This window comes from Podarcis raffonei, chromosome 9 (genome assembly GCF_027172205.1).
Source record: "Podarcis raffonei isolate rPodRaf1 chromosome 9, rPodRaf1.pri, whole genome shotgun sequence".
NCBI classification, from domain to species: Eukaryota; Metazoa; Chordata; class Lepidosauria; order Squamata; family Lacertidae; genus Podarcis; species Podarcis raffonei.
Genome location: NC_070610.1, coordinates 38,252,620 through 38,279,120, shown reverse-complemented (window position 1 = coordinate 38,279,120; position 26,501 = coordinate 38,252,620). Strand labels below are relative to the sequence as shown.

Below are 26,501 nucleotides of genomic sequence, written 5' to 3'. Positions count from 1 at the left end.
ACAGATCCATTACAATAAAGCCCTGCAGTCACGTTTCATGCTGCTATCCTACCCTTTCTCGATGAAGGATATTAAGCCTCAGACTCAGTTCTGGACACTGCTAAACATATGTGCAGCAGCAGCCAACTGACAACAGGGAAATGCAGCTTCCAGTCCTTCCCAGTATTAAGTAACACTGCTATGAGCATGCTGGTGCTAGTGTCTAGGTCTTAATCCTGAATCCCAGTGTTGTTATTCACATTCCTCACCTATGTTTCCTTTCACAAACTTGGGGAAATTGGGCTTGTTGCAGGGAGATTGGCTGCTGCTATTACTATTATTATTTCAAATTATATAACCCGCTTTATCTGAAGATCCCAGGATGGTGTATAACATTAGAAAATCATTTACATAGTATAATAAAAACAGACAGGAAAATAATCACAGAAACAATCATAATAACTGCCCCCCCACATACATTAAAAAGGCCACAGATTGTTTAGAGGCTAGAGGCCTGGGTAAAGAGGAATGTTTTCGCCTGGCACCTAAAGACATGTAATGATGGCACCAGGTGAGCTTCTTTGGCCTTGATAGGGAGACAAGGACTGATTTCTACTGCTTAGGGTTCCAGATTGTGTGGAAACCTGTGTACATGATGGTCCAATCTCATTCTTCAGACATTTGCACTGAATGTGTGGATTACAGGGGGAAAGCCCATTTGATGTGGTCCTTCTTCCCACTCACATCTTCTCCCACTCTAATGTTCTTCCTAACCATTCATCTGAATAGTGCTCATGAATTTACTTAAAATGAAATCTTACAGGTATTGCTCTTTTTTCAATATACAGTGGTACCTCGGGTTACATACGTTTCAGGTTACATATGCTTCAGGTTACAGACTCCGCTAACCCAGAAAAAGTGCTTCAGGTTAAGAACTTTGCTTCAGGATGAGAACAGAAATCGTGCTCCAGTGGCATGGCAGCAGCAGGAGGCCCATTAGCTAAAGTGGTGCTTCAGGTTAAGAACAGTTTCAGGTTAAGAACGGACCTCTGGAACGAATTAAGTACATAACCTGAGGTACCACTGTATATATATCCATATAAATATTATTTTCTCTGCTTCTAAATTTGTCGCTATTCTATTCAGGTAGCCACTATTCATCAAATTGCCATAGATATATCACTAAGATAATATAACAACCTCAACTTATCTACGTTGTGTGAAAAGTTGCTATTGGATTTGTGTTGTTTTATTTGCACATTGTACTTCTTTGAAAATGAAGCAAAGTTTGAATGAAAAATTATAGACTGAATTCTATAAATTATGTATAAGTCAGTAAAAGAGCAAATGCCTCTTGTCTATGACATTATTAAAAACATCAATTGCTCCCTGTCACTGTCCTACCTCATTCATTCTGTTTCCACACTCAGATCAACTCAAAAGTTAACATGGTGAATATTCATAAATAAAATAAAATTGTGCTTTCTTTCTTTCTCTCTCTTAGTAGCACTTAACAACATCTGAAGGGGGGGGGGCAGAACCATAGATCTGGATCAAAATGGTGATCTATAAACCAGTTTTGTTTAAATGTTTTATTTGATTTACACACTAATTAATCACATATGCTCACAAGTATGTCTTACTGAACTGAAAGTATCATGGTTGCAGGAAAATGTACTAAGGATTTCTATCCTATCACAAAAAGAAGTGTTATGCAGGTTCTTTAGCTGCTTTACCATATGTTCATAAGGGATTTAGATGAAAAGGGGATCCTGAATCAGGTAGCACAGTCCCCAGAAACACTAGATCTGGACCCTGGTACCACAGAGACCAAGTCCAACCATCAGGGTCCTGCCTAAAGGGAGATCCTTCAGCCAGGAACCCCAGTGACTGCAGCCGCTGAGGAGCCAGCGTCTTTGCTTCCACTGGCTTCACAAGCCACTGAATCTGTGCATGACTGAATTGTACAGCCCAGCAACAGAGAAAACAGGCTGCCAGGTTACGGGTCAGGAAGTTGTCACTTTGATGGTTTTGATTCTCCAGAAAAGGAGTGGAGCCGGAGAGGGGCTACAGAAGAGCTCAACCAAACTTTGTCAGAACAAGTCATATCTTTTCCTGGGACCTGTTCTGAAGGACCTGATTTGACTCCAGTTCTTGACCTGTTAAGTGCTTCCACAGTCTCTGTGTTTCAGTTCCTTTTTCTTGCTACGTCTGCTGAGCCACTATCCAACTTCCTTCCTCCAGATTCCATTGTGGGTTCATCTTTGCCAGGACAGGGCATTAATTAGAAGTTCCATCCCTTCACCATGCAACAGAGCTGGTGTTGTATCATAGCTAGAGTCTTTGACTAGAAATGGGGAGACCAAAACTCAAACTTGTGCTCAGAGACAAGGTCATAAAGGGTGACCTTGGTCAGCACACAGGTTTGTTGTCACATACATAAATATATATGACTATGTACACTACCCTGAGTAGCTTGGAGAAAATAATAATAATAATAATAATAATAATAATAATAATAATAATAATAAATAATAATAATATGGTTCACCTTGTTCTCTCTGGAAATAGATGCTGTTGCCTCCAGTAGAGAATGGAAACATTTACGCTAAACAAAATCAAGTCAATAGGCTTAACAAGCTTATTATTCTGAAGGTATGGAAATTATTTTCACTGCAAGCTAGCCAAGGCTCTGCCCATCATTCAGTACAAAGAGTTATGCCTATTTTTAGAGTCAGGCAGTATGTAAGGTAAGGTGAGAAGGGTGGGGAGATATGGTTCTCTAGAGATACTATGACATACATATTTACTCCTTCCTTGAAGTAGTGGTGGACCCTGGGGTCTCCAATTTCAGCAGTGTCCTATGCAACACCAAAATCCCCCCCCCGGCCTCTTTGCTTCCATTCTACACCATAGTGGTGGTGCCCCCAAGGCCCCATGCCCAGTGTGACCAAAGCGATCATGCTTCCTTAAATCCACCTCTGCTTGGAATCAAAAAATCTGGGAGTTTATCAAAAATCAATAGTGGCCAAGTTGTGGTTGATGTGTCATATTGCTTGGGAACTATTAGTCTGACAGGTCTGCTGGCTGATTCACTTCATTTTTGTCTCAATGGGACAGTTCCAGGTTATACAAACACACATCCATCAATGTTCTCAACCAGCCACGTCCCATCCTGCTCCCTCCCTCTTTCATTGTGAAGGGTTGCCAGGAACTGCTCCACTGCCCCCTTTCTGTGCAGCAGGAAGCCAAGCCTGCAGTCAGACAAGACATGCCATTTCTTCTCCCTGCAGTGGGGTCTGATAAGAGTGAAAAGAAACAGCTGTTGAAATGGAGTTCTTTATAACTGAAGAGGAAAGGAAGGGACAGGACTGGGGAAGAAAGGGTCTGACTAGAGAAAAACCCCAGTAGAGGGAAGGTGCTAGGAAGAAACATAAGTGGCTTGCAGTCCACAGTGCAAGGTGTAAGGCCTCAGATACTACCCAACAAGAAACTACTCACTGGGGAACAGCATGTGATATAACACCCTGTCCATAATAAACCAGAGTAAACTGAACAATCCAGTGGTTGTGGCTATTTGTGCACTGGAAAAGAGGGACCAAAGGCATGGACGTTGGGTCTTTTGATGTACCCCTGCCCATGGAAGATCAACAATGATTAAGGCACACCAAATGGCTGTAGCAACGAAAAATCAAGCTGTAGATGCTCTCCCACATTACGCTTGCATTACCTCTCTCATGCATTATTACTACCTTTGCAAGTACATTGCAGTATATGCAGGACTAGGGATGGATGTGATTACTGGAATGCCTTTCCACAGAGTTAATGCCAATATATAATTGCATTAAACCTGTGCTTCTCTCTCTCTCTCTCTCTCTCTCTCTCTCTCTCTCTCTCTCTGCTATGCATTTAATATTGCTCAAACCCCTACATGGTTAGAAAGTGACATATTTACTGTATATGCTGATTTATCCCCAGGACAACACAGGATATAAATCTAAACAAATAAGTAAAAATAAAATGGAACACAGACAAAAATGGAATTTAATTCTGGGATAAAAGAAAGGAAAAACAAAGAGAATTTTAACTGAGATAAAATGACAGAACATTAGTGATAACAATTACTACTGATTCATATGAATGAAAATAGACATGTTGCAAAAGTGGTTAAAGTCCAATTAAACATATTTCAAAGCATTCTCACATTAGATCTTAAAGATCAACTAAGCTTCATTATCTTGTTAACCTTATTTTGACTCTTCTGTTAATAGAGTGCAATTGCATTAATTAATCTTTTTCTTGGACTACAAGTGCTGGTTTCTTTGCCAATATTTAGGAAAACAGTGGTTAGAGCTACAAACAGAATCCATAAAATTGCTGCTTCATCTGACCAATGCATTAAGCTTCACATTTTGACCCAGTTTAGCTCCAATGTGCAAATCCCAATATATTCATCTGTTCACAATCTGATTTGACAAAAGTGCAAATACAAAAATATAACTACAGGGGTACTGTCAAATCATGGTCACAGTGATTGCATTAACTGTAGAGAGATGTATCCTTAATATAAGAAACTACGTGGCACATTATAGCCCTGTAAAAATCTGTATCTTTTTCAATGCCCTTCTTCTTCCCCAATAATCCCACCTCCTTTAAGTTGACAGAGAAAAAAGGTAGGTGATTGGTTTGATCCTTTGGCCTAAAGAGATAAGTTGCCTCCTTTTGTTTGCATTTTTATGGAGTTTGATGAAGTAGCACCCTTCTAATAAGCCTTAACTCCTTCCTAGATATCAAGAAGTCATAGTGATTGACATGTACAGAGCTAATAAATATTCATAGAGACCTCTGACCATTCTATTCAATAAAGCAAAATACATATTAGATAATCTGATCGCCTGGGAAGGAGCTTCAAAATACTAGCCAAAACACATGCATTTCAAGCCACTAAGCAGAGACAATGGTGTCCATTGTTACTGAGTTCCAGTAGGTCTATGATGGCTTACTGGAAGCATTAGGTTGCTCTGCATTTTAAGTCCTATTTTTCTTTAATATGAGGACAGCTTTTTTTCTGGAATGCATGCCACATTACTGAAAACGGACAGACTACAAATGGATTATTGCACTATGCAATAACATGATTAATCTGTTATTCTTAGCCATGTTTTCCCTAAATATCTATTATTTTACAAACAGAATACTAAGAAGGCACATTGTTTAAGACAATTAAGAGCTCAAAGTACAGAGTAAATAAACTGTGTGGTCTTCCTTATTATTTTCAATAAGAATTAATTATTTAGAATTGCTACATGCTGTGATTAAATCTCATTTTCCTGTAGCTTTGTTTATAGAAGAGAAAATATTAATGAAAACTGATCATCCATGTCTGTTTTTGCTTTTTGGCTTTCATATAGCAATTAAGAAACCAAAACAGTCTACTGAATTAAATCTAGAGACGGCACCACAACTTGGCAAATCAAACATTTCCCCTTACCATTTACTTGAAGAATATGAGTCTGATAAAGTTTATCATAGCCATCTGCATAGCAGCTGTAATTTCCCATGTGAGTTGTAGTGATCTTAGTAATGTACAGGGACCCATCATCGCCAAAATCCTAAAGGGAAAGAAGAATCAGAAGGTGATCACAAGTACCTGGACAAAAGTACAACAGCTGCTCAATTCACTTTAGAGGTACGGTACAAATACCAATGAATTTAAGGAGTTTCTAATCTCTTCAGTATAAATATGATAATATTACTGTGTCAACAACCTACATGATATCAAAGTCACACTGGAAATGTGTCAAACCACAAAGACAGCAGCTAATTTGAAGATCAACTGACAGGTGATTAAAATGATGTGGATCAACATAGGGGATGCTGGGAGCAAATTCTGGTTCTGCAAATGGGTCCGTGGACCTGCTGAAGTGACAGGCAGATCAGTGTTAATGAGGGGTCAGCAAAGCACACGTGTAGTAAGGATAATAATAATAATTTATTATTTATAACCCACCCATCTGGCTGGGTTTCCCCAGCCACTCTGGGCAGCTCCCAACAGAACAATGAAAACAAAATAGAACTTCAAACATTAAAAACTTCCCTAAACAGGGCTGCCTTCAGATGTCTTCTAAAAGTCAGATAGTTGTTTATTTCCTTGACATCTGATGGGAGGGTGTTCCATAGGGCAGGCGCCACTACTGAGAAGGCCCTCTGCCAGGTTCCCTGTAACCTCACTTCTTGCAGTGAGGGAACCGCCAGAAGGCCCTCGGAGCTGGATCTCAGTGTCCGGGTTGAACGATGGGGGTGGAGACGCTCCTTCAAGAAGATCCAGCACTGCAGCCACTGGATCAGCGGATCCATAGCTGCCAAATGCCCCGTTTTGGAGTTTTTCACACCTTATCACCACTGGTAGCTTAACACTCACTGACCATAGCTCATGCCTTCTGTTGTGATGATGCTGCTGCTCTCAGCAGTATACCTATCTGTAGGTGTAGACTAGAGGAGACAAATTTATATACCACTTTACTTACCCAGCAATCAGTGTAAGGGAGGGCAGGATTATGTTCTACGAGTCCTTCCATTCCAACACCTTGAATGCATATTTAGATCAGACCTGCACAACTTGTGACCTATCAAGCCGAGCACAGCTCGGCCCATCAACCATTTACACTCCATGAAACTTTCTTGTCCCATTTATTCAATCCAGGTTGGGCCAGCAAAACCAGCAAAAACATTCATTTACTTAGCTTCTGGTAGAGCATCATAAATGACTGACACATCTTTGTTCAACTTGGTGGGTCACAAGTTATTTGGGCCTGTTGTGAATCATCTTTCAGCTATAAAGTCTTTATCTGTTGGACAGTTTTCTGCTACAACAAGGTCCAGAGAACACATTAAGCATGAAAAATATATAATCAGCACAATAAACAGAAACAGAATATATAATAGGACATGGAAGCTACCCAGTTCTTTTGTTTTTAAGAAGTAACTGATATCGCTTCTCCTTTTTTATATATTTTTTTCATTTCCCCAGGACCCTGCATTCTTATAAAACATGAATGAATCTTTCCTTAGACTTGGATAGGATTTAAACAAGGTACTGAACTGCATACTTCCTCTTCAACACTTGAAATGTTGCAATAAGAAAAAGAAGAAAACAAGCTGAGCCCAGTTGTATGTGAAGTACTCTCCTGTGTCTACACAGTCTCAAATCCAGAAAGTCTTCAATAGTACTGTATGGTTATCAACTATGATTTAATTAGGCCATTACACTTGCTGTTAGTAATTTCTTCTTAATTCTTATTTTGGCTTTTATGTTTCCACACCATTAATGTTATTAGGTACCAAGTGGGTGTTTCTTTTATTTGGTGTGGTATATTTTCATAAAAGTACAGTAAGTTAATTGGAACAACCTGTTAGCTAGGAGCATATGGAGTCCCATTGAAAGTATATTACGATGAGAGATAACTTCTGTTGTACAATATTTAATGCAACACTAAAAATACAACACATAACAGGAAATTAAAGGATACAGCAACATACCAAAGCACTTTTCCCCGATCTGTTTAAAAGCCTTCAGATGATAAAGAGCTCAAACCGGGAAACTAAATAAGGTGAGATGACATTATGCTCAAAGCAGTGGCCTGGTTAAGACAAGCTTCTGGGTGCAGAAAGCCTATGCAGTTATGTCCACCAGACTTTTTTCAAAGAGGGCCAGATTTGATGAAGTGAAGGGCCGTGAGGGCCGACCAAAGTTGTTAACCTTTTTTTAAGGATTGAAGTTGCTGAGCCTTTTTTAGGGTTGAAGCTCTTGAGGTTTCTTTAGGATTTTACTCCAGGAAATAAACTGCCAGATTAAACTGACCGGCGGGCTGGATTAGGCTCCCGAAATGGACTTTGGACATGCCTGGCCTTATCAAGAGAGAATTGGCTTGTTCCTTGCCACAAGGCACACTTGCCTTGCCATATATTGACAAATTAGATGAAGCATTCAACTGTACAACAATGCATGTAAGTCTCAACCTCACAGTATTTTCCTAGACTCTATGCACTTAACAACAAAACTAATGCAGTAGACTTGTATGCACATTGGCCTCTATGCAGAAGTTTGGCCATAAATGAACAGTCAACAGCATGAAGGTGACAAGCAGAATGGTGTTTGTTGTAGGATAGAGGGAGATTAAGGGCTCAATTCAACTAACTGGCCCTGGAAGCAGTCCTGCAAAGATGTCCACTAGTGTAATGGGGCTTTCCCCCTTCTCCCCTCCCAGGTGGCTTGTGTGGGGTCAGGACATCTCCCAGAACAGCATGTGGGAGGAAGAGAATGGAGATCATTTCATCAGACAAGCAGAAATGAATTTCAACACTGAATTCTTTCCCAGGATGTGTTGTACCTAATACAGCACACATGGATTTGAATGTTTTGGGCTTTATTTGTATTTTTAAATCTGCCACACAACTGAAAAATATTGAGAATGTGCAGATATCCATCTCTATCATTTCACCCTTTGCTGTTTCTTGTAGGGCGGCTTTGTTTGGTCGGTTTGTCTTTTCGTGAAATCCTAAACAAAGGATGCTGGCACTGATTTAAGACATGATCTCAGTGATTTTGGGTAAGATCTCACCCCAAGTGGACGTGATGTCACCTGAAGTCAGCGCCGATGGCAGAACCACTTCTCTGCTGTTGGTGGAGGTGGCAGGGCAGGCATAGGGGTGGCATCTCAGGGGCTTTTGCCACCTGAGGCAGCAGCCTCACCCTGCCCAATCTCCAGCTCTGTATGTGCTTATCAGTTTCACACAATTTATTCGCTACAGATGGGCACTGATAAGAAAGTGATTTGGCCTCGGCTCCACACCAGCAATTTCTTGGCAAGAGACTGAAATTGCCTGTAATATGATTTGGTGACAGCTCAGTTTCAGAACTAGCCACATAAACATTATACGTATAAAAAAGCAAGCAACTCACCCTAGAGGCCTTTCTATTTAAGCTATGAAAAGCCTTGGCAATTATACACACAAGAAAAGACCGATCTCATGATTATTCTCTGAGGACTACACTGGAGAGTGGCACTAACAGTACACTTAAAATACAAGGAAGTTATATACAACCCCACAGAGAAATCAAAAGGAGACAATAAAACAAAAGCAAGTCCCCAGACAACAAGTCAAAGACAAATGTTGCTTTGCATGTGTAACAGACCATAGTTAGACAATGATTACAGACCTTGCTGATACTACTTTTATTAACTATTAGTGCTCTACAAAGTTTGCTTGGCAGAGAAGGATCAAGAGAGCCTTGGGATATGAGCAAGCAAATGAGTGGTGAGTTGCTCTCTCCCGACTTTCATCTCCCCAAACTCCTTAGGTGTCAACAGGCATAGAGAGATGTAGCACAGAGAATTCAGAGACATATCAAAATGCAAACTTTTTTTGCTTGTGCCGTATCAAAATCTGTCATCCAATCTTTTTTTGGAAAGTGTTCTTCCTCTCCAAAAGAAACTCCAGTTTTCCCCCATCATTCTTTGGCTACTTGAGAATTTCAGTGTGTGCAAGGTTTTTGAGTTTACCTTGTTATTCTAAAGTGACCAGGGACGGTGCCTTCCCCCTCCCTATGGGTAAGCATTTATCCAACACTCAGAAGTTTTCCTGGCTGCCCATGATTGGAAAAATCCCCATGTTTCTTACCATGGAATTTAATTAAAGTATGGGCACCCAGGAAGGCTGCAGAAAGCAGATCAACAGAGAAATTACTGGTAGAATGAAAAAAGGATACACACAAACACTATGCCACCGCTCAAAAAGTAAGGTAAGTATGACACAAATCCACCACCCAAGAGAATTTCACTGAATATTCTCTCATCTTTTATGACTTTCAAATGCAATTTCTTTTCTCATTAATGGAAAATGGGTTTAAAAAAATAAGAGAAATGTTCAGCATAACATTATTTTTTATATACATTTAGAAAAGTTGGGCCTATAGTTAGACAAATCGTGTCCTCCAAATCATGGAGAGCCATGTATTGCGGTGAGATCACCAAACTGCCTTCTTGTTGCTGGGGCGGGCCTGTTTGGATGACCTCTGCACCTCATCGCCTGGAAACGATGCCTTATGAGGAATGGCTAAGGGAGCTGGGCATGTTTAGCCTGGAGAAGAGGAGGTTAAGGGGTGATATGATAGCCATGTTCAAATATATAAAAGGATGTCACATAGAGGAGGGAGAAATGTTGTTTTCTGCTGCTCCAGAGAAGCGGACACGGAGCAATGGATCCAAACTACAAGAAAGAAGATTCCACCTAAACATTAGGAAGAACTTCCTGACAGTAAGAGCTGTTCGACAGTGGAATTTGCTGCCAAGGAGTGTGGTGGAGTCTCCTTCTTTGGAGGTCTTTAAGCAGAGGCTTGACAACCATATGTCAGGAGTGCTCTGATGGTGTTTCCTGCTTGGCAGGGGGTTGGACTCGATGGCCCTTGTGGTCTCTTCCAACTCTATGATTCTATGATTCTATGATTCATTGGTTGCCTCTTTGTTACTGGGGGAAATTTTCTGTCGGTTGGGTTTGATTGGCAACTAAGGGGTTATTTAAGGGGCTGCACGAGGTGAAGTACTTTCTCTTTCGCATCGTGCAGCGGATCTCCCTCCCTATAATTTAAGATGTGTTTTGACCTTGCTATGCCTGCCTAGGGGTTGTCTGTTTTTGGAGCAGGGGCCCGGTAGGAATTTTGCCACTTGGCTGATTAGCTGGTGCCATTTGGTTTTTGCCTACCGTGTAGCAAATCATCATAACTTTGTAAGGTTGGCGGTTAGGCATTGGTTCATTCTTTGGTGGAGGGGATTATGGATTGGCTGTGCCTGCCCCTCAATTTTGTTGTTGCTGCTAGTGAATTCCGTTAAAGGAATCCAGGGGCTCAATTTGCTCTGTCTGATCCCCTCTCAGGGGTAGAGCCATGCCAGAGTTCCTGGAAGAATCTGGGGTGAACTAAGAGGCGGAAATCCACCTCTGTGCTCCCCCAGTATGTTTTCCCTTACTGACCTCTGGAGGTTCCAGTTGTCAGTCCTGTTCCTACCGGTGCAGGTTCAGGTAGTCCGAACCAATGCCTAAGCAACCACTCACATGCTGTAATCAATAAAGCTGTGGCCAAATTAATGCCAAAAATCTTAAACAAATAATCTGTGTCCTGTGTGATTTATTTTGGAGGGGGTTTGGGGGTCTTCACATGCAAAGACCTTCATGTGCCTTTTGTGCAACATGTGTCTATTATGGTTAGGACTGAGGCCCAGTTCCTTCTCATAACACAGTGCAGTGACATCAAAAGAAGCAACCACGTACAGTATACCTTTGTACAAAAGGCAAAACAGTAGGCATGAGGAGCTTTATTCCTCCCTATCCTAGAGAACCCCCTCCAAACCCGGCTCTTCATGCCAAGTGTGTCTAATGTGCCTGTACCTTGTGCCCATGCTTTAAGCAATAGAGACAGTAAAGTTGATAAAATAGGACAGGACTAGATGAAAGAGATTGTTCTCCTACAGCCTTTATAATCTTCCATGCAAGCTGGGCCTGCTATTGTCCCTTGCTAACATTAACTTGTTACCATAGCCTCTTGTTCTCAAAGAAGTGGTAAACCTGTGTCTTAGCACTTTAGATGGAGGCTGAGGCCTCACACATTCTCTTTAAAAAGGAAAAGAAAAACCCTGCCCAGAAAACTAGAAGTCAGAGAGAAATATGGGCTAAAAACAGTGGCAGGCAGTCATTGGATGAGGGGGATTAGACTACAGTCATACCTCATGTTATGTTTGCTTCAGGTTGCGCATTTTCAGGTTGCGCATTTTCAGGTTGTGTCCCGTGGCGACCTGGAAGTACCGGAAAGGGTTACTTCCGGGTTTTGTCGCTCGCGCAGACGCGCTACATGACGTCACACACATGCACAGAAGCGGCAAATCGTGACCCGCACATGCACAGACGCGGGTTGCGTTCTTTTCAGGTTGCAAACGGGCCTCTGGAATGGATCCCGTTCGCAACCAGAGATACCACTGTAGTTCCCTTCTTCCCAAAGCCCGCCTTAGGAAGAGAGGTGCGATGCTCTGTTGGGTCCAAAAGCCTTCCCGCCACCATCCCAAAGCCCGCCTAGCTTTAGGAAGGAGGCAGCAGGGCTCCAGCATCCTGTCAGAGGCCTGGTGTCTCCTTCCCAAAGCCTGGGACACTTCTGCCTGTCTTAGAGAAAGAGACACGATGCTCACCAACGTGACATCAGCCCTCCCCCCCATCGCCTTGCAAGCTGGTGTCTCCAGCCCTAACTGTTCCCCTATGAAAAATTTCCCTGCACCCCACTGCACCCCATTTTCCTTTGTGCAGGGGATGGAGGCAATCTGAGGTGGTATATCCCAGAGAGGTATTATTAGCCACCCCCCTTTCCTCCCTGCTCCAACTTTCAAACTCATTTACTGGCTTCTGCAAGGAGCAAAGCTTGAACAATAAATGGAAGCCAGGAACATTTGTTGCACATCAAGACTACATGCAGAAAAGATGATGATAACCTAAAATTGTGCAATTTGTCCATTTCCAGGGGCTCGAATGATTGTAATTATGAGGCATGTAAAGTTCACAGTGTGGGCTTCTAACAAAGATTGGAAGTACTGAGTTAGAGCAAAGCTGGAAGCCAATTTGTGTCGTGCGCTACTTCAGATATTCCATGTATACGCACCCACCCTCGACGATGAACCTCATTCCTGTCATGGGTATATTATCACTTATATGCTGTGGTCTTGCATCCTGGCTTTTAAAGCATCTTGTGCAAACAGCTGCATCTCATATGCCAGTTGGTATATAAAGCAAGTGGGAATAGGAGGGTGGTAAACCCTGCTGAGTTATGCGAGCACACATCCCTGACTGTGTTTAAGAGACAATGTAGGACTTGCCTGTTCTAGAGAGTGATTCAGGTTTGCTTGTTTTTTTAGTGTGCTGTTGAAAAGTGTTCTTGTATGTGATGTTTCTCACTGCTGCTGTTTTTAAAGCTGTTTTATGCTGCTTTTAGGCATGTTTACAGTCACTGTATTTATTGTTTTTATTAAATACTTTGAGCTTCATTGGATAAAAGTCACATAAGAGATAAGCAGAGACAGATGGATTTTGATGAATATACATGCTAAATTGAGATCATTGTTCTATGGGCTGGCTAATTTCCTTCCCTGGGAATACAAAAATAGATAAAATGGACCACAAGTGAACTGGCCTCTCTCTTTTCCATTTCTAGCATTATCTGTGAAGACAGAACCAACCGGAACACATGTATGCTCCCAATTTGGGCATTTCTCTACGACTGAAGTGCACTGCCCTGCTGCTTGTTACCCCAGATCCAGACGCACAAAAGGGTCTAACTCAATAATGCTTCCTGGGAAGGTGCAATGTCACCCTTTATTGGCTGTGTTGCATTTACGTTCTCTACCGAATCATGAGTTATACACATGCATCCTGAACAGTCTGGAATCTGCCAGTTCACTATCAGGAAAAGGTAAACATAAAGGACCCATGGACAGTGAAATCCAGTCAAAGGTAACTAGGGGATTGCAGCGCTCATCTTGGTTTCAAGCCGAGGGAGCCAGTGTTTGTCCACAGACAGTTTTCCGGGTCATGTGGCCAGCATGACTAAACACTTCTAGCGCAATGGAACACCATGACTGAAACACACGGAAATGCCGTTTACCTTCCCACCGCAGCAGTATCTATTTATCCACTTGCACTGGCGTGCTTTTGAACTGCTAGGTTGGCAGGAACTGGGACAGAGCAACGGGAGCTCACCCCATCGCGGGGATTCGAACCGCCGACTTCCTGATCAGCAAGCCCAAGAGGCTCAGGAAAAGACTCAAGGCACAGGCCCATAATGCAAGTCTGCAGAATATGTACATAGTCATACCTCCGGTTGCAAACATGATCCGCGTGGGAGGCATGTTCGCCACCCGCAGCATTCGTAGCCTGAAGCGCTGCATCTGCGCATGTGTGTGACACGATTCGGCGCTTCTGTGCATGCGTGTGATGTCATTTTGTGCTTCTGCGCATGCGTGAGTGCCAAAACCCAGAAGCAACGCATTCCAGTTCTTCCAGGTTTGGCGTGGTCTGCAACCTGAAAACGCGCAACCCGCAGTGTTCGTAACCCGAGGTATGACCGTATAATTTATATGCATAGTTGCAAATAAAGGTCTCTGGGACAATTAAGATGTTAGGTGGTTCTCATTGTCACTTTGCAGAATGCCCAGTGAAGTATACAAGCATAGTGAAGAGTTCTGGGGAACAGAATGCAAGACTTGGGGCTCAGTCCTCTAGGCAACCCTCTAACTGCACTCCTAATACAAACTTCATCTACTGAGGTATCAGAAAAGAAGCTACTGGCAGGGCATTTGCTATGATTCATCTATTTTGGAACTATATGTAATTCAGACACTTACCTTGTTGATCTTTACTGATCTTACTGTCTGTTGTCACGTCCAGTCTACCTCACAAAGTAGGCTCATATGCACACTAGCACTTTAATATCCACATTGTGTACTATGGCAGGAAGCAGTTCAATTCCATGTACCTCTATAACATAATTTCAAGTTAAATGACTCCAGTTTTCTTAACTGGTCACATCAATACCTTTTCGGCAATATTGTTGCATGTGCCATATAATCTATTACAATCTACACCACCAATCCACTAACTTGACCACCTTTTGCACTCCCGCTGAACCAATCCTAACACATCCCAATGCAATCATTACTCACTAACCTGAGAAATGCCATCTTATCCCAATAACAAAGTGAGGGCTTTCCTTTTAAACCTCTTTCACCAATAATTGTACCGGTACATTCCTTTCCTACCCCCATCTCATGTAGTCTTGGAATCCCTACCTGCATGATTGGTCCTGTTCCAACACTAAAATGGTCAAGTGAATTATCCATAAAAGGAAGCTCACAGAGATAAATTCCAAGATTAATATGCATATATATATATCAAGGTTCTAAAATTATTACAAGAAATGGAAAATCTCATGCTTCAGATTGCACTGATTTGGCCTTCCCCCACTTCATTCTTCTCTTATGAAGCAAAATTTCTTATTTTCTGTTTGCAAGTTATATTTATTCCTCATCGCAATGTCTGCAGAGTGCAAGCTATTTAGCAATCTGACTGTAGCGTGCTCGTACATCCCACACCCATCCAACATACATTACATGGTTTAATGCTTAGCCATGCACTGTTTTGACATTCCTCAGTAATAATTGCACAATCTTCATAAAGTTTAGGAGAAGAAACAGCTTGAAATGTAAAGACATCTTCAATATGAGTTCTGAAAATTATAAACAGGGCGGGGGAGGGGAAAATGTAAAGTTGGATACCACCCAGACTGTTAACAGCATGCTACTTGTCACAGCATTTCAAGAGTCTGCCCCCCTCTTTTTTCTCTCTCAAGCAACTAACTCAAGTCATCGTGGTTTCATAATGATTTCCTCAACTTTGATCCATATTAAATGTACATTGTTGTTGTTTAGTCATTTAGTCGTGTCCGACTCTTCGTGACCCCATGGACCAGAGCACGCCAGGCACTTCTGTCTTCCACTGCCTCCCGCAGTTTAGTCAAACTCATGCTGGTAGCTTCAAGAACACTGTCCAACCATCTCATCCTCTGTCATCCCCTTCTCCTTGTGCCCTCCATCTTTCCCAGCATCAGGGTCTTTTCCAGGGAGTCTTCTCTTCTCTTTTTTTTTTTTAATTAAATATTTATTAGTTTTTCACAAATTATAAAAAACACAAATCACAACAAAAACATACACACACACAAAACACCAAAAAAGACACCACATGTATAATTTCAAACCCTATTTTCATAAAAGATTTTCCCGACCTCCTCATACCTCCCCTTACTGCATTCCAATCTCTAATTAATTTTGATCAACAAATCCTTCCCTAATTTCTAATAAATAAATTTTAACCTTTCTTTTCATATTGCATAATGGTTACAGCATTCAACCTCATGTTCTCCAAATCCACAACGTCTCAACATTCCACAATTTTACAGTATTTCTTAAGATAGTCTTTAAATTTTCTCCATTCTTCTTCCGCTGTCTCTTTTCCCTGGTCTCGGATTCTGCCAGTCATCTCTGCCAGTCTCATATAGTCTATAACTTTCATCTGCCATTCTTCCACGGTGGGTAGTTCTTCTGTCTTCCAAAACTTCGCAATCAATATTCTTGCTGCTGTTGTAGCATACATAAAGAATGTCCTGTCCTTCTTTAATACCAACTGGTCGACCATCCCCAAGAGAAAGGCCTCTGGTTTCTTCGGAAAGGTATATTTAAATACCTTTTTTATTTCATTATAAATCTTCTCCCAGAAAGCCTTAATCTTTGGGCACGTCTTCTCTTCTCATGAGGTGGCCAAAGTATTGGAGCCTCAGCTTCACGATCTGTCTGCGAGCACTCAGGGCTGATTTCCTTCAGAATAGATAGGTTTGATCTTCTTGCAGTCCATGGGACTCTCAAGAGTCTCCTCCAGCACCATAATTCAAAAGCATCAATTCTTCGGCGATGAGCCTTCTTTATGGTCCAGCTCTCACTTCCATACATCACTACTGGGGAAACCATAGCTTTAACTATATATACTTTTGTTGCCAAGGTGATGTCTCTGCTTTTTAAGATGCTGTCTAGGTTTGTCATTGCTTTTCTCCCAAGAAGCAGGTGTCTTTTACGTAATTTCGTGGCTGCTGTCACCATCTGCAGTGATCATGGAGCCCAAGAAAGTAAAATCTCCCACTGCCTCCATTTCTTCCCCTTCTATTTGCCAGGAATTGATGGGCCCAGTGGCCATGATCTTCGTTTTTTTGATGTTGAGCTTCAGACCATATTTTGCGCTCTGCTCTTTCACCCTTATTAAAAGGTTTTTTAATTCCTCCTCACTTTCTGCCATCAAGGTTGTGTCATCTGCATATCTGAGGTTGTTGATATTTCTTCCAGCAATCTTAATTCCGGCTTGGGATTCATCCAGCCCAGCCTTTCGCATGATGAATTCTGCATATAAGTTAAATAAGCAGGGAGACAATATACAGCCTTGTCGTACTCCTTTCCCAATTTTGAACCAATCAGTTGTTCCATATCCAGTTCTAACTGTAGCTTCTTGTCCCACATAGAGATTTCTCAGGAGACAGATGAGGTGATCAGGCACTCCCATTTCTTTAAGAACTTGCCATAGTTTGCTGTGGTCGACACAGTCAAAGGCTTTTGCATAGTCAATGAAGCAGAAGTAGATGTCTTTCTGGAACTCTCTAGCTTTCTCCATAATCCAGCGCATGTTTGCAATTTGGTCTCTGGTTCCTCTGCCCCTTCGAAATCCAGCTCAGACTTCTGGGAGTTCTCAGTCCACATACTGCTTAAGCCTGCCTTGTAGAATTTTAAGCATAACTTTGCTAGCATATGAAATAAGTGCGGTAGTTGGAGCATTCTTTGGCACTGCCCTTCTTTGGGATTGGGTTATAGACTGAATTTCTCCAATCCTCTGGCCACTGCTGAGTTTTCCAAACTTGATGGCATATTGAGTGTAGCACCTTAACAGCATCATCTTTTAAAATTTTAAATAGTTCAGCTGGAATACCATCACTTCCACTGGCCTTGTTATTTGCAGTGCTTTCTAAGGCCCATTGGACTTCACTCTCCAGGATGTCTGGCTCCAGGTCAGCAACCACACTACCTGGGGTATACGAGACATCCATTTCTTTCTGGTATAGTTCCTCTGTGTATTCTTGCCACCTCTTCTTGATGTCTTCTGCTTCTGTTAGGTCCTTTTCACTTTTGTCTTTTATTATGGAAATCTTTGTAAGAAATGTTCCTTTCATATCTCCAATTTTTTTGAACAGATCTCTGGTTTCCCCCATTCTATTGTTTTGCTCTATTTCTTGTATGTAGTGTTATTTAAATTAATGATTGTTGGTTTCTGAAGGGAATCATAATACAGAGTTTTGAGGCACCCCAAGGACTAACAAATTTGTTGTGGCATAAAGATTCATGCACATTTCATCAGAAGTGAACATTATTGCCCTTATGTCCTGCATGAAGTCAACATCATCAGATACAAAAAGCATTATCCTAAATATCAGATATATGTGCATTTTTATGGGGGGAGGGTTGGAAGCAGTAGACTGGTACCTTGGTTCTTGAATCCACTCTGGAATTCCATTTGTCTTCCAAAAACATTCAAAAACCATGGTGTGGCTTCCAATTGGCTGCAGGAGTTTCCTGCACTCATTCGGAAGCTATTTAGGATGTTTGGCTTCCAAAAAACATTCACAAACTGGAATACTCACTTCCGGGTTTGTGGCATTCGGGAGCCAAAATGTAGAAGTACCAAGACATTCAAGAACCAAGGTACGACTGTAATTCTTTATGTTCAGATAACTGAATTTTTGCTTAATGAGCAAGCAGATAGCGGGATCTGCATGTACTGAGTCAGAACCACTGTTAGCATCTTTCCAGGGTTTTATACAAGAAGTCTCTCCTAGTACTCCCTGGAGATCCTGGGAATTGAACCTGGAATCCCCTGCAGGCATGGCAGAGCTAGTAAGCTACTAGTAGCTACTGAGCTAGAAAGGAACAACACACCCCAACTGTTCCTAAATATTTCCTGGTCCGAAGGGCCAGTAGAGCATTTCAGTGCCACATATAAACTGATCATGCCATGACAAATAGGTTAACCACTACTATATCAGTAAGCAAAATATAGGATCCCTAAGGTTTGAATTATCATTCTCTAGTATTTTTGAACCTTTCAGCAGATTACTTTACTGCTTGTTCCAAAGGTACCCCCAATCAGTTTCACTGAGTGACCTCAAGTTTTATTATTATAAAGAGAGGGAGAAAAACACCTCTCTACCCACTTTCTCCATACCATGCAGAATTTCTTTTTGAACAAAAAGTGGCTTCACATGCAGAACCCATGCAGAAAATCTGTCCCACCATGCTGCCATTTGCAATCCAATTTAAATGGCCATTTGATTTACAATGTCTGTGGTTCCTGAAATTCCTTTCCAAAGCCACATACTTGCCTCTCTCCACCAAATTCTGTACTTTCCCCTTTATTTTAAATTCAGTACATTACCCTGAGAGTCTGCTTGGAAAAATCAATGGAACTAGTTAACACACTGAGCTCTAAAACCTATGTCTCATGGTAAACGTTACCCAAGAGTGTTTCAATAATTGTGCAAATCCCTGCAAACATTATGTTACTGTATATGCTTTATAGAAGCAGAAAAGCTCTCAACTAAATATGCTTTTTATTACCAGGAACAATATTGCCTTCCATGGGAATGATAAAACAGCCCAAAAGGCGTAACATTTTTCTTAAGGCATTATGTCGAATACAAAATGCATCAAAATGTCATTTTCAAAGTTAGCTTCTTAGCTAAAATGTGTTTAGATATTGTTGCAGTTTAGGGTGCTTTTATACATTCTAGAGGAAACTCGGAAGCTACCCCAACAACAAATGTTTGGCTGTGCTGCTTTATGTTAACAATGGGTTCTTATACTAATGCATAGTTAGCTCAGTTGGTTAGAGTGTGGTGCTTATAATGCCAATGTTGCAGGTTCGATCCCCATATGGGACAGCTGCATATTCCTTCATTGCAGGAGGTTGGACTAGATGATCCCCAGGGTCCCTTCCAACTCTACAATTCTCTCATTCCATGAAAGGACAAATGGAGGATACTAGTAGTACTGTGAAATATGAGACTACACTTAGTTATTAAACTTTTGCATTGAATTCAATAGGACTCAAGTACAACTAGCTTACTCTGGATCTACCTAATCATTACTGACATGGCCATTTGTGTTAATAGATGTTTGACATTCCACATTATTTCCCTGAAGAGCATACATAAACATCACTGCAGTGCTTTCCCTGGGCTATGGATGGAGTTAGAAGGATTTCCTTCCAGACCTCACATTAAATTTCTTCTGGAAACCATATTAGGTGCAATAGTTTGCATTTTCAACTTGAGATAAGTCGGCACATCTTTAACATATCCTTCATGAGGAACAAAGACATTGCTGAATTTCACTTTGATTAAAAAAAAAGGAAACTCCAATTTTGAAACTGCTAAAGTAGTCTTCAAAAAAGCTCAGTCCTAGGATTATGGTTCTTAAAAACTGGACTATTTCAAAAATTGCCTCTCTGAAGCTTCTACTTGCATTATGAGGGAAGACTGCACTGGTACTAATGGGAGCTTTTCTTGAAATGAAAATAGCATCCTTGAAGAGGATATTTTTGTTGAGACCCTGGCAGGATTAGAAAGATATCCCTCCACCTTACTCACATAGGTCCAATATCGCTCAAGCACCAACCAAATTTTATGTAGTTCTCCAACTAACCATTGTGTTGAAAATGCATACCTTAGGGGAAATTGTGCATAAAAATGAATTTATTAGTGAAGATAACATAAAATACAGTATATTAAGAGAAGTAGCTTAAAAAAATGTGTCCATTAGTCAAAACTGTTCCTTAGGAGAAATTCACACTAAAATAATGAAAAAAAATTCATGAGGATTTTTTATATATATTCACAAATTGCTGCAGAAATGTGGAAAAATGAGAAATGAACAGATCCTTCCATCTCTAGCACCAAATCCACAATTAAGTGCCATGATGGAAGCCATAGCTGTCAACGTCCCCCCCTTTTTAAGGGAAATTCCCTTATTCCGAATAGGATTCCTCGCAAGAAAAGGGAAAGGTTGACAGCTATGATGGAAGCACCCATTATTAATCTGCACTGATCATCAATTGCATTTTTTTGCAGCTCACTAAGCTTTATGCGACAAAAGCCCCCAGAAAATAGGACAATATGTATAAAACATATCATAGACATGTTAGGTTAAAATTCAACTAAACATTAATAGCATATATTAACAACACAGAGACTCAAATGAAAAACATTGCTTCCACTATCCTTAGCTTCTTGCTTAGGGGGAAGAACAAAAACCTGTAAAAATGGTACAGTTGCCTAAACTACTTAATTACAGTCAAGGCTTATCAAAACCTGACACTCATTTTAACTTCCTTGTTAGCAAAGGCCTTAACGCTATTCAATGTGAATTAAGTAACTGACATTAGCAGAGCACTCTAGTTGTAATATAAAATGCAAAATGCAAGGCAAGTCATGAATTGTACCAGTTAAATGTTGGGGTGCTGAATGTATATGTTTAACACTGATCTTCAGATTGGGACAACACAAATGCTGTCACCACTAATTTACTGCATAATACAGCATCTTATTGCCCAACATCAATGGTTTACTACGCCACTGCGACTATTCTCTGAATACTGTAGCAGCTGCTACAGTATTCAGTAATAATGGAGGAAAACTTCCAACTATATATGACTGGAAGAAAACGAGTTCATTTGTTTGACTATGAAATCAAATCACTCTACATTAATATAATAAATGTGCACGTGTTCTAATTATGTACATGGAATGTGAGTAAAAAGATAGGTAGATTTTCTGCACCTGCCCACTCTCTATATGTGCTCATGATATCTAAAAGAGAATACATGAGTACTGTATGTGCATAGGTTCTGCATGCATGAACAAGGAAGCCCAGATTCTACAGAGCTCATACACATGGTTAGTATGCATGTAGGCTTTTCCAGAAGTTGTTCTGTATGCACATACTGAAGAGGGCAGGTTCAGCAGGTAGAAGTGGATGCTTTCCTGCTTCCTATTAAGCACTGAATTTTTGAAATTGACATTCCAAATGAAATCAGCAACAAAATGTGCAGCACAAACCAGAAGTGAGGACAAAAAAAGTGGGTGGGTGGGATTGAATCAGGCGGCTAGATTCAGGAGCATGTCCGAAATCAGGACCAAAGAACGACCAAGGATGCAAGAACTCACCACAGTTTAGGAAGATATTGTAGACCAAGAAAGGTTCAGCAGGAATAGAAAGTCCTATTTATTCCTTCCTGTTCTTTGCTTGCCATAGAGTGGAGCAGCGAACTAAGATTAGCTAGGCATTCGATTTAGGCATAATGACAGACCACCAGTGGAGGCACCTAATTTAGGGGAATTGGGGCACTACCTGGCCTAAACCCCAGCACACAGAGACAGTTATAGCCCAGTCCTTCTTCCATTTCTTGAATTCATTTCTTGCATTCTGATCGGCAAGTCCTAGGCTCTGTGGTTTAATCCACAGTGCCACCCGTGTGCCTTTCTGTCATTTAGATATTACAATTAAATACTTTCAACACCATATCGCTCCCTTCACAGCTTAATACTTTGGTTCATAAGCAAGGGGCACTTCTCAGTTACCCACAACTGAGCAATTCTAAATGGTTATAACAGACCCACCTCTTCTTACTGGTTTGGGAGTCTTCAGTACCTAGAAGAACTCCCCTGTCCTGGCTATATTGAGATGCAGGTAGCCTGAATTCCCACAGGATCTACCTCTCCCGGTTCAGTCACAGCCCTCCCAGAACACTCCTGACTGTCTACCTTTCCCAGACCCTCAACCCTGTCTCCCTATCCAAGCTGCGAGGCTCTGTCTTCTCGCTACGGATAGTCTCCTCAGTGTATATTTTTAACTTCTCAGAACCAGTTCTCCCTATCTCACTCCCCATCTCCCAACCTGAAACCTGTCTAACATCTCAAATCGAATCCTATCCCTCTTCTCAAATCTAGCCCGATCTCTCAAAACCAAACCCCATCTAACTCTCTCTCTCTCTGAAACTGCTCCTTTTATTCTTTCCTCCCAAAGTGCTGCTCCTCCCCACTCTGTGGCTGGCTGACTCTTTAGCCAATCAGTGAAAGGCTCCAGCACTGGGCCTTTTTTATTGCCAAGGTGGTGGGAGAGGAGATTCTTGCTGACAAATCGTGCTTATTGAAATGGATACAGATGCTAAGGATTTGTAAAACTAAAGCGCTTAAGTGTTTACTGGTGCTTTACAAGGGAGAAGGATAGGGAGAGAATCAGAACAGGTGAAGGCCACACAAATCTCTCCCATCAGAAAAGCAACTGTCACAGAAGAGACTGCTTTCTGAACCAAAGATACTTTTCAGTTTAATTAGGTGCAATTTGTAATGAGCACTCACAGTTCATAATGTGGGTGCCCTTTGCATGATCGCGCGTGGAACTACAGTTCCCAGGGAACTTACTAGTAAAAGGGGGCTGGCTTGCTTCTCAGGTTATTATTCAGAGGCTCATGCCCAGCCTCAGTAATTAGTTCTTGCTGAGAGGCGGGGCCAGCCCCACTTATAAATGGGAGGCGGAGCCAACAACAGCCAGGCAATCGGCTCTGGAGAGTCACCCTCCCTACCCTCCCTGTATTTAATGTTTTCTTGTTTGCAGGTTAACTTTTCCTTCCTGTTAGCGGGCGCTGCTGTGGTATTTGACTGGTTGCTGTTGAAGGACCGGGAAGAAATTTTCCTGCATTGGCAGCTTTTGTCTTCTCCGTAGCAATTTGTCACAACTCTGGCAGTTATGGCCTTGGGTGGAATCCTTTAGTCTTTTCTTCTCTATAATGGGAGGTGTGTGTGTGAAGTGGTGATTCACCCCCCTACATCAGTGATGTTATATAATGGGTGTCACTGGCCATACACTGAAAGGTTGTCAGTGAACTACCCTGCGTGTGGGGATATGGGCTTGGCTGCCTGCTACACTTATGTCTTGCAGAGCACCCCCATATCCCATTTACCCTGATGTGCCCCAGCTCCCCCAGTTGGGGGGCTGGGAGGGATACACGCCCAAGGCCTAAGCCAAGGTCTTCCTATATTCGGAAGTTTAATAAAGTTTAATACAGTTGTGGCCTAATTTTAAGCCCATAACATTGTCTGAGTCCTTAATCCTTTTCTTCTGATCCCTGGGGACTGGGGCTGTTGTGCCTGGTCACACAAAATACAGTGCTTAAGTGGTCACAGTACCTTTGAAAGGGATGATGATGGGGAGAGCGTGGCAACTTCTCCTGGACCTCACTGACCATGCCCCCTAACTTCAGCGAACATGTCCCTTTGACATCCTAGCTATCAGCCTCACCAAGTCCAGCAGGCACAAATTCCCACTGCAAGCCACTGTTTAATGTAAGTTCTGACGACACCCCCCCCCCAACAATAATAGTAAGCGAGCATGGTCAATTTCAGTTGTACAAACAAATCAGAGTTAAGCTACATCTGAACACAATCTATCAATAGAATCTCAGCATTCTCTCTCCCCCCCCCCCTTAGCTGTCTCTCCAACTTCCCCACTGTGAAATTCAGATTATTGAAAAACAGGGAAAGCAGCATTTTAGGCACAAGTTCAGCCTGATCTTCACTTATGAGGCAATATGCAGACATTTCATTTTTATTCCAGATGCCACTTGCTAACCTCTCGTTTCAATTACATCTAACTCTAATTATACTCATATCATCAACACTTTCTGACAGGTCATATAACTCATTACAGTAACAAGACCTTTAGTAAAGTGAAATCATATAGTAGGAAAATTGGTTTCAAGAGCCTACTTTTTAATCCCACAGATTTTAAAACATTGATACTTAAATGCTAACAGCGTTTGGCTTTCGGCCTCATCGGACTAGCAAAATGCATACACCTCTGATGCGCATGTTAATCGCTTTAGGAATGGAAACTTGTAAGTTATTCAGTGATGTGAAAATTACAGTCTTGCAAAAAGCAAGTGAAGAAAAAAAAGGAGGTCAGGAGGCAAGGTGGGAAGGGGTTAATAGGAAAAAATGGAGGGTTAGAGGAGCATGTGAGAAAGATGATGGCTTTAGGACTAGGAAGGGGAATGAAAAAAGGGAGAAAGAATTGTTGAGGAAAGCATTCAGCATAGTTAACAACTTCCTATTGAGAGTATGGTTGCAATGGGTGAGGGCTGACTATTTAAGATGCTATACCAAAGAAGGAACAGAATTAAAAACTACCTAGAATCTTGTAGCACCTTAAAGCTGGAAGAAAATATAACGGCAAAAGCTTTCAGGTATTAGAATCCACTTCTCATCAGAAGTTAATAAAGTGAACTTTAGTTAATAAAAGGTGGATTCAACATAAGGCTATCTCATCCACCACCCTGCTTTCCACAATGACCAATGTATACTAAATATAGCTCATGCATAGGACTTGAGGCCAGCGGTGTTCATTTTTGATGTAATGAACATTAGTTGATGAAAGCTTACGGCATAACAAATGTGCTAGTCTTTGAGGTGCTACAAAATTCATGGTTGTTTTTGCTGTCACAAGACTAAGAAGGGTACTCATCTGGAAGAAATGGACAAGGGAGATGCTGAATCTCTGAATAAACATGCTTCATGATTGTGGGATTTCCTACAGGTTTGCAGCTTGGGAAGGCATGGAGAAACCTGATGCTAGAAAGAAGCACAGGTCGCAATGAAACGTCTTAAATTTTCTGAGCAGGGAAAAGGGATGTCCCAGCAGACTCATTACAGGCACATATTTAGAGATATGATGGAACATGCAACTTTAAAGAACATGCATTATTAACAAGGCAGTACAGTCGTAAGGATAAATAAGCAGCAGGGTAATGTTGCCCATGGGCGCACCAAAAAGCAAGAGAATGAAGATGAGAAACGCCACTAGAATTCCTGACAGCTCCTCCGTATCACTCAAGAGATAAAAATGAAAATGACAGGAACAAGGCAGTTTTAAGAGGCAACTTATGCATATGGGATGCCGAGTTAAGCTCCAGAATGGAAGGAAGACATATTCAGAAGAGAGTCTCAATGAACAATGTGAACAGGCTAAAACCAAAGAAACAAAGCATGCTTTAATATAAGGTCCTTGAAGAGGCATGTTTGCTGTAAAATACTGTCACTGCCTCAAAAAGCTTCATAAAGGCTTATAAAAAAATTATCCCTGGGATCCATAAGAAACACAAAGTGAGCAAAGAAACCAATTAATTAATTAATTTTACAGGAAAAAACCAACTTATGAAAAGTACTGCATCTACTTCAGTGGCCGTCTAGTAAAGATTATCCTCTTACTGCAGGGCATGGGAAGAAGGCCCACAGAAAGATGGAGAAATATTTCTACTGTGTGTCATTGCCACATGCTATTGCCATTCTGTTCTGTTCCCAAATTATTCTGTGGTGGGTTTTTTAAACTTCTCATCTTATTTTAGTATGTGTATTTTTATGCAAACTATTATTTGAATGTGAATGTGAATCTTCTGTCAAAAATACACACTGAAATTTATATTTTATGCGTCTACACTGTTGGAAACTGCTTTGAGGGAAGTGTGAAATCTGGTGGACAGCTAACTACACACATACTGTTACAAAAGTTGGATTCCACACCCACTCTCTGCCGGGTGGTAGCAAGATTTCAGGGAGTTCGGAACTTCCGGTTAGCGCCAGCGCTGAATGGCGGATTTCTCCCGGAGCTCCGGGAGAGATCTGCTTCGTGGGTTCGGGTCCTGTCAGCTACGGCGGAGCGGGGACCCTCAAAAATCACAGGCGCGTAGCCTGTGAACCGGAGACTCGGCGGGCACCTTTGCGCCCCCCCGAC

The 26,501-nt window shown here is 41.5% G+C and overlaps 1 protein-coding gene across 4 annotated transcripts in view; it reads right to left on the bottom strand.

Annotated features, from left to right (window-relative positions):
• The window catches only part of FSTL5 (follistatin like 5), a 362,814-nt gene that overhangs the window by 60,679 nt on the left and 275,634 nt on the right, over positions 1-26,501 (bottom strand). For all 4 annotated transcript variants that reach the window (XM_053402951.1, XM_053402953.1, XM_053402952.1 and 1 more), the window contains one exon: positions 5,471-5,591. In XM_053402951.1, coding sequence (XP_053258926.1) covers positions 5,471-5,591 — 121 coding nt within the window. The remainder of the gene's footprint in view (positions 1-5,470; positions 5,592-26,501) is intronic.